This window comes from Bufo gargarizans, chromosome 8 (genome assembly GCF_014858855.1).
Source record: "Bufo gargarizans isolate SCDJY-AF-19 chromosome 8, ASM1485885v1, whole genome shotgun sequence".
Lineage (NCBI taxonomy): Eukaryota > Metazoa > Chordata > Amphibia > Anura > Bufonidae > Bufo > Bufo gargarizans.
Genome location: NC_058087.1, coordinates 135,088,734 through 135,106,257, shown reverse-complemented (window position 1 = coordinate 135,106,257; position 17,524 = coordinate 135,088,734). Strand labels below are relative to the sequence as shown.

General features: G+C 44.1%; 1 protein-coding gene across 4 annotated transcripts in view; it reads right to left on the bottom strand.

Moving 5' to 3' along the window:
- LOC122944567 (ubiquitin carboxyl-terminal hydrolase 42-like) overlaps window positions 1–17,524 on the bottom strand; it is a 53,869-nt gene that overhangs the window by 14,787 nt on the left and 21,558 nt on the right. For all 4 annotated transcript variants that reach the window (XM_044302974.1, XM_044302977.1, XM_044302976.1 and 1 more), the window contains 5 exons: window positions 15,569–15,679; window positions 14,377–14,479; window positions 12,144–12,211; window positions 11,949–12,019; window positions 1,520–1,602 (listed from right to left, as the gene is read on the bottom strand). In XM_044302974.1, the coding sequence (XP_044158909.1) occupies window positions 1,520–1,602; window positions 11,949–12,019; window positions 12,144–12,211; window positions 14,377–14,479; window positions 15,569–15,679 (436 nt within the window). The remainder of the gene's footprint in view (window positions 1–1,519; window positions 1,603–11,948; window positions 12,020–12,143; window positions 12,212–14,376; window positions 14,480–15,568; window positions 15,680–17,524) is intronic.

Below are 17,524 nucleotides of genomic sequence, written 5' to 3'. Positions count from 1 at the left end.
AATAGGAGATTAAATTAAAACTAGAGACCTGAAAGTCACAGCAGATTTCAGCCCGTTTCAACTACAGACCTCTATGTCCTAGACTAGAACTTAGAAAAGGATAACACTAAGTGTTCAGAGTGTAACTACAAGCTGTGAAATTACAGGAACCCTGTAACAAGATGCTGTCTAATCAGTGGGGATCTGACCACTGGGACCTTCCTTAGTGATCACCAGAACAGAGGTCCTTGATGTGACACTAGGGCTGGGCGAATCAAGCTTCGGATACAAGATCCTAAGGCTACTTTCACACTGGCGTTTTGGCTTTCAATTTGTGAGATCCGTTCAGGGCTTTCAGACGCGGTCCAAAACGGATCAATTTTTCCCTAATGCATTCTGAAGGGAAAAGGATCCGCTCAGAATGCATCAGTTTGCCTCCATTTCGCTTACAGCGTTTTGGTGTCTGTCTGACGAAACTGAGCCAAACCGATGGGAACGGATCCGTTTTCTAGGACACAATCTGACAATAGAAAACGGATCTGTCCTCCATTGACTTATAATGGTGTTCATGACGGATCAGTCTTGGCTATGTTAAAGATAATACAAATGGATCCGTTCTGAACGGATGCAGACGGTTGTATTATCTGAACTGATCCATCTGTGAAGATCCATGACGGATCCGCACCAAACGGAAGTGTGAAAGTAACCCAAGTCGATTTGTTGCAAAACTTCATTTTAATGCTGTCTTTAAAAACATTTTAAAAGGGTTTCTGTCATCTGAAAAATGGATATTAAGCTGGCTGACATTAGTGATGTGCTAATGTCAGCTGAACATAACTATATTAGTGCCATCTCACTGCCTGACGCCGTTATTGAGAAAAACAAACTTTTAATAATATGCTAATTAGCCTCTAGGTGAGGGGGGGGGGGACTTGCTCCTAGAGGCTCCGTTCTCCCACCTCTGGCCACGGCCTGCTACACTAGATTGACAGGAGCAGGCATCATTGGTCTCCTACCTCCGGCCCTGTCTGCTGTGTAAATCTCGCGCCTGCACCGTCCTGTTCAGTATATGGTGCAGGTGCAGTGAGTGAAGGGCACTCGCCGGCTGCCAGCTTCCTCACTGCGCCTGTGCCTCACAGCCAGCTTAATATCCATTTTTCAGGTGACAAACCCTTTAAAACAGGTATCTAAAGTCTGCTTTGGTACCAGCTGGTACCTCGGTACTGATGCAGACTTTGGATTCCCGTTTTAAAATGTGGTCACACCTACTGTTTAATAGTTATATTCCCCTTGAAGGAAAAAAATATATATATTCTCGAGCACTACTTCTTGGAACTCTGCATTACATCTTTCCTGTATTATTCAGACTATAAATATATTAATACATTGACAGCACTCAAAGTGGACAGTCCCAGGCAGGCAAGTAGAATACTGACACCCAGTTGTGTTTGGAAGTAAAACTAATTTAAGTACGGTTGCCAACATGCAGAATGCCATCAAATTCACACACAAAAAAAAAATATTATGTAGTCTTACTCACTTGCTGCAATTATATGCGTTATCCCCATCAAGCTGTTCTGCTTTCACAAACTGTTCCAGGGCTTTAGTTACACTATGGGAAGTCTAATAAAAAAAAATTAAGGATTTTCATTACCAAACAGAAGCCTATTGATGAATGCAAATAATTTAAACATTTAATATGAAATCTGCTCCGAATCAAGAAATGAAACTTAGGATGTTCTGCAATGTCACAAATTTATGACGTGTCATAGCGACACATCAGAAGTGTGAATGAGGGGTCTAGGTGATCAGATTGCTGAAAAGAAAGGCAAGAGAACGGAGCTCATGGTACCAAAAGTAAAAATATATTTTATTGTAACATGATTAAAAGAGAGATATATAATATATATATATATATATATATATATATATATATATATATATATATATATATATATATATATATATATATATATAAAGAAAAGGGTAAATGATATGCCATTAAAAGAGTCAATGGGAGCAGAAAAAGAGCGCCACCCTGGGATAGCACACGTGTCAATTGTAAAAAATGTATATATTGATCAATGGAATATACATGGTACAATGACCAACCAAAGACCAGGGAACAGTATGATAACCTTGATATACAGGTGAGTCAGCAGTCAAAGAATGAACCTACACGGCATTAAAAGCAGGGTTTGTATTGCGAATGCGACATGAAGAATGGAAAACAAACCACAATAAAGCCAGGTATAAAATGTAACCTAAATCAAATGCCGTATAGGTAGAAGGAGGACGCTGTAGCAGGCTTTGGGATTGAACGTGTACAAGTTGGGTTTATATATATATATATATATATATATATATATATATAAAATTTTAGATAAATGAAAAATGTGTGGATGCCTGTGTGTACAATTGTAGTCTTACGTTTCTACACACAAACGCAAATATTCGAAATGTTTATTATTATTTAGCTACATTATTTAATGCCTGTGCAGATGTTTATATCTATATTTAAAGTCTATAGTATTAACTATTAAATGTCACAATGATTAACCAATTTATTTCACTCACTAACATTGTATAATTCAATCGCTCTATTTAACAAATGAAGACAATACGAAGAAACTGATATAAATGTTCTGTTTATCAAATGTTATACAAACATATGAAATATAACTATATATATATATATAACTATATAACTATATAACTATTGAGGGGGAAAAATCAGCTGGATTAAGATGCGACAAATTCATAAAGTGATGTAGCCATTCTTCGTAAATTTGGGGCATCTTGGGGCTGTCTTTGTGTCAGAAACTGAGCTATGAACCAGTTTTCTGGTGAAAATTCTGTCAAAATACAGGGGGCCCACTTCTCTTTAGCTAAGCCCGGCTTGTTTTGTGCTATTTTTTTTTTTTTCTACTGCTCATCTCATGTTTAAAAAAATAAATAAATCACATGGCCGAAATGCTTTTGCAGAAATTGTTTTTTTGGGGCATGGTAAATATATATATATATATATATATATATATATATATATATATATATATATATATATACATATATATATATACATACATACATACATACACACCTCTCTCTCTCTCTCGGACTATCTACTATATGTGTATTTACCCATGTTACACATACACAATTTGTCATCATATTTATGCATATATGATACGCATAATATATTTGTAAGGACAGTAGTGTACATATATACACAATATATACACACATATATGCATTTATCTTAAGTATTAATGAATTGGTTATTATATATTTTTATAAAATAAATATGACAGGTAAATAATATCAACGTCAGTCTAGAAAATCATCTATAGTTAAGGGAAAATCAGTTTGGTATGGCGTTTAGGTAGTTCGGGTTCCATAGAGACCAGAATTTTTAGTTTTTTTTCCTAAAGATAGATGGTGAATATGATGCATATTTAAATTTCCATACTGTGTGCGTATGACACCGATGTCCAAATTTCTGTGATGGTAGGGATTTCTGGGCTTTTCCATTTTTGTGCTATGAGGCTTCCTGCGGCTCGTATTATATGGCATCCCACTGTTTTGGTATGTTGTGGAATTGGTTGATTTGGTAGGAAACATACGGCAAAGTCTGGAGATGGTTGGATATTTATATGGAGCATCTTGTTTAGTTTTTCAAATACCATTTTCCAAAAAGTTAGCATTTTTGGACATGTCCACCATAGATGTAGATAGGTTCCTTGGACTCCACAATTTTTTCAGCATAGATCACAGTAGTTGGGATCCATATGGTTTATTTTTACCGATGTTAGGTGCCATCTCAGAAGTATTTTTCAAGAGAGTTCACAGTGGTGCATTCCTTTGGATATTTCATTAGTCCAGTTGAATGCAGATCTCCAATTTTCGGGAGAATAGGTTGTTCCTTGGTTTCTTTCCCATTGTAGTATATATATTTTTTAACTTATCTTCACTATTGTTAATATCAGCATAGAAGTTAAAAATGGCTTTCGTTATAAGATTTTGAGTACAAAAACAAGATTTTTGTGAACTTGCCTGTAAAATCTCTCTCACTTTATCAATTGGGGGACACAGGACCGTGGGTATAGCTTGCTGCTGCCACTAGGAGGAGACACTAAGCTGAAATCTGTTATGCTCTCTCCAGGCTGGAGGAGGTATAGCCTGCAGGGGAGGAGCTATCAGTTTGTGCTCCAGCAGTAGGATAAGCAGAATTAAACTAAAAACCAACAAGAACTGCACACTGCCATAAGACCGAACCAAAACAAGGCCCCAACTGACAAACCTGGACCCCACTTGCCGTAGAAAGAACATTGGGTGGGTGCTGTGTCCCCCAATGAATAAAGCGGGAAAGATTTTACAGGCGATTCACAAAAAATCTTGTTTTCTCGCTCACATCATTGGGGGACACAGGACTATGGCATGTCCTAAAGCAGTCCCCGGGGCAGGAAAAACAACCCCCAGAAACTAACTCCCTCATAGAAGTCACTACACTGTGGCCTGCAAGACTCTGCGGCTGAGAGCAGCATCCGCTGAGGCTAAAGAATGCACTCGATAAAAATTTTTGAAGGTGTGTAAGGAGGACCAAGTCGCCGCCTTACACAATTGAGACGCAGAAGCGTGGTGGAGGTGCACCCAAAAAGGACTGACCACTCTGGTAGAGTAAGCCGTGATCCCAGGAGGAGGTGCCTTGTCCCTAGAGCAATAGGCCTCGGCAATGGCCGACCTAATCCACCGGGCAATAGTTACCTTGGAAGCCGCCAAACCTCTACGAGGACCTTCCGAGATTACGAACAGAGTGTCCGTGCGCCTAAAGGCAGCCACGACGGACAGGTATATCTTCAAAGCCTGCACCAGACCGTCCAGACGATGGAGAGAAACCTCCCGTGGATGAGAAGGCTTAGGGTAAAACGAGGGCAGAACAATGTCCTCGTTAAAGTGAAATGCAGATACAACCTTTGGTAGAAAAGACGACACTGGGCGGAGCAACACCTTATCTTGATAGAACACCAAGAAGTGCTCCCTGCAGAAAAGAGCCGCCAGTTCCGAAACCCTTCGAATAGATGTAATAGCAACCAAAAACACCACTTTCCAGGAAAGAAAACAAAGGGAGACCTCTCTCAGAGGTTCGAATGGAGCGGCCTGGAGCGAACCCAGAACTAGGTTCAGGTCCCAAGAGTGCAACCGCGGCTGATAGGGAGGCACCCCTTGCATAAAGGTTTTGATCGGACCTCAGAAGGCCAGTGTACGCTGGAAAAAAAAAATGGATAGGGCTGAGACCTGCCCCTTTAGGGAACTCAGAGCCAGACACAGTTCTAATCCGGACTGAAGAAACGCCAGCACCGTAGGAAGAGAAGACAGCGTTCCTCACAGAAGCGCAGGAAGGACTTCCAAGTCCGATAGTAAATCTTGGAAGAGGAGGGCTTCCTAGCCCTAATCATAGGCCCAATGACTGCATCAGAAAAACCCCTTTGTTTAAACAGCCACACCGTTAAACGTGGCGTATCTAAATTCTGATGGAAGACTTGGCCCTGGGAGAGCAGGTCGGCCCTGAGTGGAAGGGGCCACGGTGCATCCCCCAGAAGTAGAATGAGCTATGAGTACCAAGCTCGTCGAGGCCAGTCTGGGGCGATCAGGATTGTCTGGATGCCCTCCATCCTGATTCTGTGCAGGATCCGAGGTAGGAGTGGGAAGGGTGGGAACACGTAAATGAACCAGAAGCTGTCCCATGGTGCCACGAGAGCGTCCACGTCGTACGCCACCGGGTCTCTTGCAGGAGACAAGAAGCATGGGAGCTTGTGATTGAGCCTGGATGCCATCAAGTCCACTTCCGGACGTCCCCACCAGAGACAGAGAGTCTCGAACACCTCCTGATGGAGAGACCACTCCCCTGGGTCCACCGTCGTCCGGCTGAGAAAGTCTGCCATCCAATTGTCCACCTCCCGGAATGTAGACTGCCGAAATCACAGGAACATAGACTTCCGCCCACTGTAGAATCTTCGCAGACTCCTGCATCTCCGCACGGCTGCGAGTCCCTCCTTGGTGGTTGATATGGCCCACCGCCGTGGCATTGTCCGACTGTACTCTGACCGGACGACCCTGCAAGAGGGAAGTCCAATGGCGAAGGGAGAGGTAGATGGCCCGGAGTTCCAGGATGTTGATGGACAGTTTGGACTCCGATGGAGACCAAACGCCCTGGACCATCCGGGTGGCGAAGACCCCGTCCCAGCCGTGGAGGCTGGCGTCTGTTGTAATGACAGTCCATGTCACTGGGAGAAAGGATTTCCCTGAAGACAGGTGCGCAGTCACGATCCACCAACTGAGTGCCGAGCGCACTTGCCGAGATCCAGAGATTTGTCCCAGGATGACAAAATGGCCCGCTGAAAGTACCTGGGGTGGAATTGGGCGAAAGGGATTGCCTCGAATAAGGCCTAGCATCCGCATACAATGCCCAGGAACCTGACCCGAGTGGCCGGAGACAGGAAGGACTTCCGCAAATTGACTAACCACCCGAAGCGGGATAGTGTGCTCAACGTGATCTGAAGACTTTCCTCGCATTGAGACGCTGTAGGAGCCTTGATCAAGATGCCGTCCAAATATGGGAGCAAAGTAATGCCCCTGGATCGCAAAAGGCCCATAAGGGGGGCGAGTACCTTTATGAATACTCGCAGAGCTGTCGCCAGGCCGAATAGTAGGGCGATAAATTGGTAATTGCACGAATGAATGGCAAACCGAAGAAAACTTTGGTGAACGGTTGCGATGGGAACGTCTAGGTAGGCATCCTGGATGTCTATGGACCCATAAATTCCCCCTGTACCAATGAAGCAACCATGGAACGAAGGGACTCCATCCTGAATCGCTGGATACGGAGGAAGCGGTTCACTATCTTGAGGTCCAGTACTGGGTGGACATCGCCCTCTTCTTTGGGAACCATGAACAGGTTAGAATAAAAACCCGTAAACCGGCGTTATCACCCCTCCCCCGTGAGAGAAGGGATTTAACTGCGTGAAAGAATGCCGCAGCTCGAACTGGATCCCTGGGAGGCTGAGAGAGGAAAAAACGGTTGGGCGGGATAGACTTGAACTCTATCTTGTAACCCGAGGTGACATCCTCAAGTGCCCATGCGTCCAAAATATGGGTCCGCCAAATCTCCTAAAAAAGTAGGAGACGCACCCCCACCCGTGAGGGCGGGGACACACCTTCATGTTGAAGGCAGTTTTCCGGGAGCGGAACGAGGTTGCTGAGCCTACGGACGCCATGCCTGCTGGGGTTTAAAGGACGGACCCTTTCGTTGGTCCCGAGTGGACAGCGCAGCCATTGATATGGCTGCTAGACGGGTGCCCAAGAACCGGCGAAAGGACTGGTAACGGGAGGAGGAAACTAGGACGAAAGGAACGGTTCGCTTTGGGTTGGGGCAGATGGATGCTTTTCCCACCTGTTGCTTCCGAAATAATCTCGTCCAGCCGGGCACCAATAAGTCGAGAGCCGGCAAAGGGAAGTCTCAAAAGCGAGCGTTTAGAGGATGAATCTGCCGCCCAAACCTTGAGCCAAAACTCTCGGCGGATAGATATTGCAAGAGCCAAGGAACGGGCGACCATCATCCCAGCGTCCAGAGCCGCTTCGCAGAGCAGAGCCATTTCCCTTCCTGAGATATTTGGAGTGCTAAGGACTGGAGCTCAGCAGGGGAAAAAAAATTGGCCGCTAGGTCTTTGTTCAAACGGAGGGCCCACTCTGAGACCGCCTTGGCTATCCATGCCGAGGCAAAAATTGGTCGTAAGGCCAAACCACTAGCTGCAAAGATGGACTTGGAGAGCGCCTCTATGCAACAGTCTACAGGGTCCTGGAGAGAGGAGCCATCCGCCCCTGGGATAGTCGGTGTTCTTAGCAAGGCGAGTGACCGGTGGGTCCACCCTCGGAGGAGAAGCCAATTTTTCCACGCAATTGCCTGGAAAAGGATAGAGTAGGTCCAATCGCTTAGGAACAATGAAGCGTAGACCTGGCTGGTCCAAAGCTTTTGCCACAACTACAGAAAAGTCATTGTGTAATAGGAAAGACTTAGGGGTCTGCCTTGAACGCAGACATGACACCCCCTGATGGCTGGTGGAGGGGAGTTCCTCCTGAACCTGGAAGGTGTCGCGTATAGCAGATATCAGGCTATCCACCATGGATGCAATCTGAGAAGAGTGCTCCGGGGCCATTTCCGAATCAACAATCTCACCCTCCGACAGCGCGTCACCTAAGAGGGAGGACACCTGTGATCGGGAGACAGGAGGGGATGTTGAGGCGTCAGAGGAGGAACAGTGGCCTGCTCTGGGACGCTTTTCTAGGAACTCTGTTTCTGGATTGTACGCCGACGGTGTGGATTGCACCGGTGGCGATTTCTCAACCAAACAAACCAGCAAAGAAAGGGTGGAATGGGAAATTTTAGAGAGGTCATCCACTGACCGGGACAGGGACCTTGCCCAGTCAGGTTCCCCACAGCCAGGATGAAGGGCTGCTGTAGAATGGAGGGAAGGCTCTGTGCAGGCGCATGGCATGCAGAGCATAGTGAAAATGACCACGAGGGAACTTTACCGTGCACGAAATGCAGGCATAGTAGGTGGCCCTGAAGGGTGCCTGAGGGGAGGTATTGGCCGGATGAGACATTGTGATGCTCTATGCTGGAGAGGGTAGCGATCTTCTACCAGAAAATGGCGGTCGCAGGTCCTGTGTCATCCTGCAGCTGACAGGAAGGAGGAAGAAGCATTGCCGCAGCGGGAGAATAAGCTACGCCCCCTCCAACTCTGAGATGGACGGCAGAGTGGGCTGATGTAGAGGAAGCCACGCCCCCGCGTTCTCACTGTGCGGCGCATGGAGCCGCCATTAGCCGGGGTTGTAGGTAAAATTTATGGCGGCCGAATGTGGGAAGTAGCCGCCGAAAGAGTGCCGCCTGCTGCTATAAGCGCCCTGAGGCTATATGAGCCAGTACTAAAAGAGTGCCGCATGCAGTGATATAAGCCGGTTCCCCTGGAACCTGAGGTGATGAGGGTGGTGCGCTTGTTAGCAAGAGATGACGGCGGCGGCATTAACCCCTACCGTACCGAATGTGGAGAGGCCAAGATGGGTCACAGGTGGATGGGATACATCGCTACTCCCTACAGCCAGGGATGGGAGACAGGGAAACCCGTCTTCATCAGTGGTCTTCGCCCTTTAATCTTGTACCAGCAGGGCCACCACCACGACCGCTGGCACAAGGCAGTAGGGGTCCGGGCAGATCAGGGATGGAGAGTAGGTGGCCCTCTTACTGGCGGGACGCAGGGGAGCGAGGCTCTCCTTTGCCCTGCGTCAAATCACGCATGGCTAAGGCATTTTTCTGGAGATCCGGTAACGTACCGGGCATCTCCATGGGGCTGCCAGGATGCCCGGTGACGTCACCGGCTCTGATGGGCAGCGCTAAAGCCCGCCCATCAGAGCCGGTGATGTCGCCAAACACACTGCCGGGCGGAAGTTTCCTTCTTTAACAATGAGGTTATGCATATTGGAGTTTTGTCTAGATGGGGCAGTGGAGTCTAAGTCTGGGAACATAATATCGATTATGCGATTTTCTAAATTTTTGAGAATATTTTGGCAATAAATTCATTTTGTTTTGGGGGAGTATATATTTATTAAGGTGTATTTAATATGGTTTAATTCGCATATCATTATTATATATCTTCCTTGTTGATCACTTTTAAGGTGTATAATTTTAAATTTATGGTTTTTATTGCGATCATAACTTTTTTTTATTGATGCTAGGAATATGTGTGGGAAATTAGGATGTTGGCATTTAGGGGTTTTATCTTTATGGAAATGTGTTTCTTGTGAGAAAAGAATACCACATTTTAAAGATATTGCCTCAGTCCACAATAAGAAACGTTTAGTAGGGCAGTTTAGTCCTTTAGCGTTAATAGAGGTAATTTTTATAGTCATGTTCTATTAGTTAAAAGAAGAGAAAAAAAAAAAAAAATACATAAAAATGAAATACATTTCACTTTTTCATTCAATATATGTTCAGGTAGTGTGTGCAGTGGTGTATATTTACTCATCTTACAGGACAGTAAGTTGAGTGGTGTTAAGTATCGGCATGTCTAACCATAGAAAATTCTTATCCTAACAAATATAGTAAGAAGTATTACATAACATAAGAATAAATGTATATATAAATGGTTATAGTCTATATTGCCTATAATAGCCATATAATCTGTGTGGTGGAGAAATCAGATTGGGCGGATCAGCACCATGTAGTGGTGTTGTTAGTTGGTTAGTTCGGATGTTTTAGGAGGGATTTTCCTCTTTTTCCAACGGTCTTCTATTCTTGAATGATTTTTTTCTGAGTAATGTTTTGGGCTGGTGTTTGTCTGGATGCTTGCATTAGGTTCCATTGTTGTAGTAGTTTTCCCCCCTTCTTCTTGGTTCCGTATTATATATGTGGTATCTTCTTTTTTTATGATCATTTTCGTAGGGAAGACCCATTTGTATCTGATTTCATTTTCCCGGAGAGCGCTGGTGATGTTAGATAGATCTTTTCTTGCCTGTAGTATCGTTGCTGAAAGATACGGGAAAATTTGGATATTTTGATAGGGCTCAGGTAGGGTTTTTCTTCTTCTGTTTTCTTGTAGAAGTTGGTCTTTTATGTGGTAAAAATTAGTGATGAGCGAACTTCTGTTTTAAAGTTCGGCGTCTAAAGTTCGGCTTCCGGTTAGCGGAGAATCCCGATATGGTTCCCGATATGGATTCCGACTTCCGTTGTGGTCCGTGGTAGCGGAATCAATAATGGCCGATTATTGATTCCGCTACCACGGACCACAACGGAAGTCGGAATCCATATCGGGAACCATATCGGGATTCTCCGCTAACCGGAAGCCGAACTTTAGACGCCGAACTTAAAACAGAAGTTCGCTCATCACTAGTAAAAATATATTCTGGCTAGTACATCTCTATTAGGAGCAGCATATTGTCACGTGTTGGTAGGATTGATTTGATAAGTTGTTGTATGTAATTTTCTAAATTGAAGGGTTCAACTTCTTCAGGTATTCCTCTTATTTTTACGTTATTTCTGCGCGATCTGTCTTCCAGATCCGTAATTTTTTTCTTTCAACCCTTTTATTTCAGAGTTAGCATTTTCATATGCGTCTGTTAGGTCGTTATGTGCTGTAATAATTTCCTCCATTTTGTTTTCTATATGAGGGGTACGTGAACATAGATTTTCTATGTCTTTATGGATATTTTGCATTATTTAACCAATGTTATTGGTTTGTAGTGATGTTAGCATTTATTTCAGTATATTTTCTGTAATAGGCTGTTCTTCTGCCGACATTTTATGGTCTGTAGATTGTTTTGAGGAATTGTGAGAAGGAATATTGCATTTTTTTTGCAGGTTTAATAGAATTTGTGGGAGTTTGTGGAGAAAAAAAATAAAGTGATTTGGGGTAGTGGGGTAGTTTGTTATTTGGGGTAGTTTTTAGTGTTAATAGCCGGTTTGTTAGGGGTTAATATCGGCATTTACTATTATTGCTGCCCCCGCTGGTTTCTTCAGCAATAACAGCCGTTGTTAGGCTGTTTTGTGAGGGACCGGCGCCATCTTGTGGAGCTTTTGTCACTGTGACAAACTCAGTAATATGACGCAGTGCCCGCTCATTCCTCTTCCCCATCGCAGGAGACCGGGAGTCGGTAAGTAGAATAAAATACTTGTTTTATGTCTGTATCAGTTTTTTTTATTTTTCCATTTTGTGCCGTTGTATCGGCGCTGATACACGGAGCTGACGGGTCAAGTGGCCATACTATCACACTGCCAAGCTCCGCCACTAATTCAGCTGAATTTTATTAAGACTGGTGTATGAAACGCCCATCTGAGTAGTAGTATATATATATATATATATATATATATATATATATATATATATATATATATATTTTTTTTTTTTTTTTTTTCTTACCTTTATCTCCAGAGGGATATCGAGATATTCATCGTAGGTGTCAGAAACGGATTTACAATTTAGACATTTCACTGTAACAAACAAATATAAAAATAAAGAATGTGATTTAAGTTATGGTAAACTTTTCTTTTTATACAAGTAGGAGGAAGGACTCTGAACTCCATGCATATAAATGTTCTGAACACCACATCTTACCTCGAGAACGTAGACAACCACCAAATATCTGATGTACAAAAGTTGTTGTTTGTGTGTGCCTGTCCACACTGAAAGAGAAAGAAATGCAGCGACTGAGCATCCGAGAATAAAATCTGCATTAACGTGTACAGTGAAACTAAATAACACAGTCCCATCTTAACATATAGGCAGCGAGTAAAATATAGCCAGTTGGTAACTGCGTGCTGAGAATTCCCCTCTCATAACTTGTACTCCATTTTCAGGAGGAATACCAGGCATGTAAAGTATAAGAAGTTATAAAAGAAAAATCCTATACTCCAGTAATTGCTACAATCTTTAAAGGGCCAGCAAATAAAAAAAACTATTAGCGTTGGGCTTGTTTTCTGACCACCACGCATACCCCCACTATGCAATCCTAAATGATAAGTATTATAGCGTTCCATTTTTTTCATTGTTGATGGATTACATGTTTAGCTGCTGCTTATTTGCACATGTGGGGGAATGTTCATGCCCTTGTGGTGAGTCAGGGGGACATGTGTCTATATTCAGTTCACATGACCCAGATTGATAGTATACAATGTTTTTAACCCATTCTCTGTTGTGTCTGTTGCTTTAAATAAATTTGATATTTTTATAGATGTGCGGCTACTATCTCGGTATTCTTTTCTCTTCTGTGTACCAAAAAAAACAATTATCCACAGGTTATATGAAAAATATAGCACTGCTGGGACCCTACCGATGACAAACACAGTGCTCCCGAGACTCTATTTGACTGGAGTGGTGGATGCATGCACACTTCAGACTGAGACTGACAGAGATAGCTGAGCACTGCAAAGAACCACTGCTTCATGCAACTGGGGAACATGGGATTCTCGTTCTTGTAATTGGTTGGGGTATCAGCAGTTAGACCCCCAGCAACCATAACTTATCTGTCCTGTGGATAGGTGAGAAATGCTAATGTGCTGCTGGAGCTCAGGAAGGGAAAGAAGCAGGCCGCTGCAGCTGAACTACTGTACACTGCAAAGTTACAGCTCACTGTACTGTAAGCGCATGTATCATATGATGCTTCTCATATAACTGGCAGTTCCACAAAACTGCGGAAAGGAGGAGGACTCATTCATACGGCCGTGTGAATGAGCCTTTATAGTCAAGCAGGCAGCAGTGCTGTTGAATGAAACTGCCTTTCCCAACAAAAATGGCATGGAAATATGCAGCTATTTCACTGAAAGTATAGGGTTAATAAAGTTGCCAGGCTCAGAGTGAGAGAGGGTGGAGAGTGGGATCATGGAAAGTGTGGTCCTGGAGAGTGTGGAAGCAGAGTCTGGCAGGGGTTCTGGATGTGTGGTTTCAGCCAGGAGGCTGAGAGACCACGAGGCTGGGAGAAAGCCTGGAGTTGGGGGACAAAGCGATGCCTGGGAGGGTCGCAGGGCCATAGTCAGGCGGACTACTAAGCCTTAATCCCCCACAAGAGACATTGGACTTGAGACAGTGGGTGTACTGTGCTCTGTACAGCCAGGAGGCTGTGGGACATTGGCTGGGAAAGTCGCATCGGATCACAGGGTGTGAACTGTACCTAATAGGCGAGTCAGGGACTTTATGTATTAGCCTGAGATGAGTCCTGTCCCTGAGATGAGTCACGTACAGGACTCATCTCAGGTTAATGTCCTCAGCTCTATACACAAAATCCAGGTGACAGGTTCCCTTTAAGGTATTCCCTTTAAGGAAGGTATTTGTGAGGATGATCCCCTGAAAGAAAGCTACCCTCTCACTTATTTTTTTTACACACTAAAAACATGTGCTTTAACACAGCAATGTTGTGTGATATGGAAACTCACAATATCACAAGTGACAAATTGCCGTGGACCCTAAGCCTAAGGCCTCATGCACACGAACTTATTTTGTTTCCGTGTCCGTTTCGTTTATTTTGCGAATAGGATGCGGACCCATTCATTTTAATTGGTCCGCAAAAAATGCGGACAGCACACCATGCGCTATCCGCATCCGTATGTCTGTTCCGTAGCCCTGCAAAAAATAAATAGAACATGTCCTATTCTTTTCCTTTTTTTGGCAAAGTTACAATGGATCAGCAAAAAAAAAAGACAAAAAAAAACGGATGGCATACAGATGTCATCCGCTTTTGTTTTGCGGACTTCAAAACACATACGGTCGTGTGCATGTAGCCTAAGGATGAAACGTTTAATAATATATCAGTCTGGACCATAGAACTGTATTGGCACTGGTAAATCTCACTTACTTAGAGCAACCTTTAAGACAGGATTTCTGCATTTCCTCTACTGTATATCTAAGAAACTCATGAGCATCCTCCTGGCTTCCGTAACGAAAGTGCTTTGCAATACCTAAAACAGAAGGATAAATAAGTGATAATTAACGGACTACTGAGCAGCTAAGATTGTAACAAGCACTCGACTGCTATACAATAGAGGAGATATCATACAAAATTGAAATCAGAACCCTTTTGCAAAGCATGTCAGTTCTTAATTATTACAAAGTGTTTTTGAGCACTGATTTTCAGTGCTGGACATGGCCGAGATGTATTCGTAAACCTCCGTTCCCATGGAAAAAATGACTTCTGCTCTTGAAAGCTTCACTGCAAAGACATTGAAGCCACTAAAAAACTGAGGTGCTCCAAGGGGCTCGACCTCTTACCTCCGTGCACTGAAGCCTTCATTTGCATAAATAATTATATTTTCTTCTCAGGAACACCACAACCAATTTTCACAAGAAATGCATCATTTTTGCATTTTTTCTGCATCTTCATCCCCTACCAGGCAGATTGATCCTGCTGACAGGTACTTTATTTATTTTTTATAGGGGTTGTCTCGTCTCATCTCACAATGGGGGCATATTGCTGGATTCGCTGGGACCCACACCTATATCGAGAACGGGGCCCCGCAAGTGAAGGAGGGCGCACTGCGCATGCGCCCTCTGATCATTTCTATAGGGCTGCCGAAAATAGCAGAACACTGGCTCGGCTATTTCCGTCGGGCCCATAGAAATGAATGGCAGCCTGGGCCGTGCATGCGCTGTACGCTCCCATTTACTTCTATGGGAGCAGCGCTTGGTGGAAATCTGGGGTCCTCCAGCCACAGCTCTCCCCGCTCCGTTCTCATTATAGGTGCGGGTCCCAGCAGTGGGAACCGCACCTATCAGACAATAAGGGCATATCCTAGCGACATGCCCCCATTGTCTGAGATGGGAATAACCCTTTAAGTTGTGCAGCAGCAAAAGGCATATGAAAAATATACCCTCAGCGGGAGCACTTTATATCCCTTCCATTTTCTTCTTCTCTAGCTTGCCCTGGTAAGCGCTTGTCAGGGGATGTGCATATTAGACAGTAGGCCTATGATGCTTTATGTTCTGTTCAGGCTGCCTAACTGGACAGCAAGGTTTAGTCTTTATAGGTAATGATTTTGATGGAGACTTACGTCTAAGATCATTGATAACACTGGTAGGCTTGATGACTCCTCCGGAGTTACAAAGGGCCTGAGTCACGTGAGCTTGCATCACACACATCATACAGAAGTCTTGTTCACGACCTGAAAGTAAATGGATGGAGGAAGAGACGTTAAAAGGCGGAAAGAAAAGATTGCCAACTATAAAGCCATTTCTGTATTTTACTGTGTGGACGTTATTAGTCACGTTGGGGAAAGTCAGAGTCAGATATTCAGGCTGCCAGGCTTCTTGGGCTAGTAGTTTTACATCAGTTAAGACGCCTTAAAGGGAACCTGTCACCGGGATTTTGTGTATAGAGCTGAGGACACGGGCTGCTAGATGGCCGCTAGCACATCCGCAATACCCAGTCCCCATAGCTCTGTGTGCTTTCATTGTGTAAAAAAAACGATTTGATACATATGCAAATTAACCTGAGATGAGTCCTGTACATGAGATGAGTCAGGGACAGGACTCATCTCAGGGTAATTTGCATATGTATCAAATCGTTTTTTTTACACAATAAAAGCACACAGAGCTATGAGGACTGGGTATTGCGGATGTGCTAGCGGCCATCTAGCAACCCATGTCCTCAGCTCTATACACAAAATCCCGGTGACAGGTTCCCTTTAAGCCTTCTCACCCAGGTAATACTTTGTGGCAAACAATGCTTAAAACGTGGAATCGTCTACTTTCAGTATTCAAAGGTGGACCCAGTCTTGTTTCAAGAGGACGGCTGCTCTCTGCTGACATCCCCATTTTAGTAATCTAATGTTGAAGCTCTAGGGTGTATCAATTCATTGATACAATTCCGGGAGGAATTACAGGAGGAACTACACAAGGCAGCATTTCCATTTCAACAGTTATTACTAAAACAGACATGCCATAAGAGCTGACAGCTCCTCTAAGCGGGAACACTTTGCAGAGAATACCTTCGGATATTACAAGCCTGCAGCGATACAATCTGGTTTTGCAAGATGTGCTGTGCAGGTAATCTACACCCATACCAGCTCAACTCTACATGTTAGTGCATTTTAACAATTCTCTGCTCTCCCTTCCTCGGCTGCATATTATACTGGACTGGTTAAAGGGTTTTTCCAGGATTATGATATTGATGGCCTATCGTTAGGAGAGGTCATCGATATAAGATTGGTGGGGGTCCGACTCCAGCACCTAAGCTGATTAGTTGCTTGATTCAGCTGCGGTCTGTGGGGGGCGAGAGCTGTGGCCTCCACACACCTGCATGTCGTACAATTAGTCACCGCAGTGCTGAGTATTGCAGCTTTGTCCAATTCAAGTGAATTGGACAAAACTGCAACGAAAAGTACAGCTATGCATGGGGTCAATGGGCATGGGTAAGGAATGAAAAGGCCGGACCTCCAGCCTGAGCACTGCGGGCCCATCAAAAAGCTGATCAGCAGAGGTGGCGACTAGTGTTAACCTGAACGCCGAACTTGCAAGTTCGCTCATCTAAGAATTCAATAAGGGATTCCATTTCCACAAACCATAACAGAATTCTATGACGGAATTCATAAGAGGCATTCCGTATTGCATTCTGCATGCTGGCCATAGACTTCTATTATGACGGAATGCCTGTCATAGGCTTCCGTGATGCATACTTTCTGGGAGAAGGAGGAGACCTGCACGCCCTTAGCGGTGGGTGCTCGTAGAGGTCACAGATCTCTTGATAAAGGTAGTCACCCGACCGAAACATTGGGGTTTCTTTCTTTTATGGCCTGTTATATTGGCACTTTCTCTGGATGGAACAAAATGATGCAAATCTAAAAACGTTAGGCATTAAAAGCATTATTTGAAAAATAACTTTTGGTGTGACATGGATTTCTCCTTAGAATTCCATTATGGTCCGTGGTAGCGGAATCGATAACGGGATTCTTAGATAACCCGAACTTGCAAATCAGAAGTATGCTCAACACTAGTGGCGAGTGTTGGAC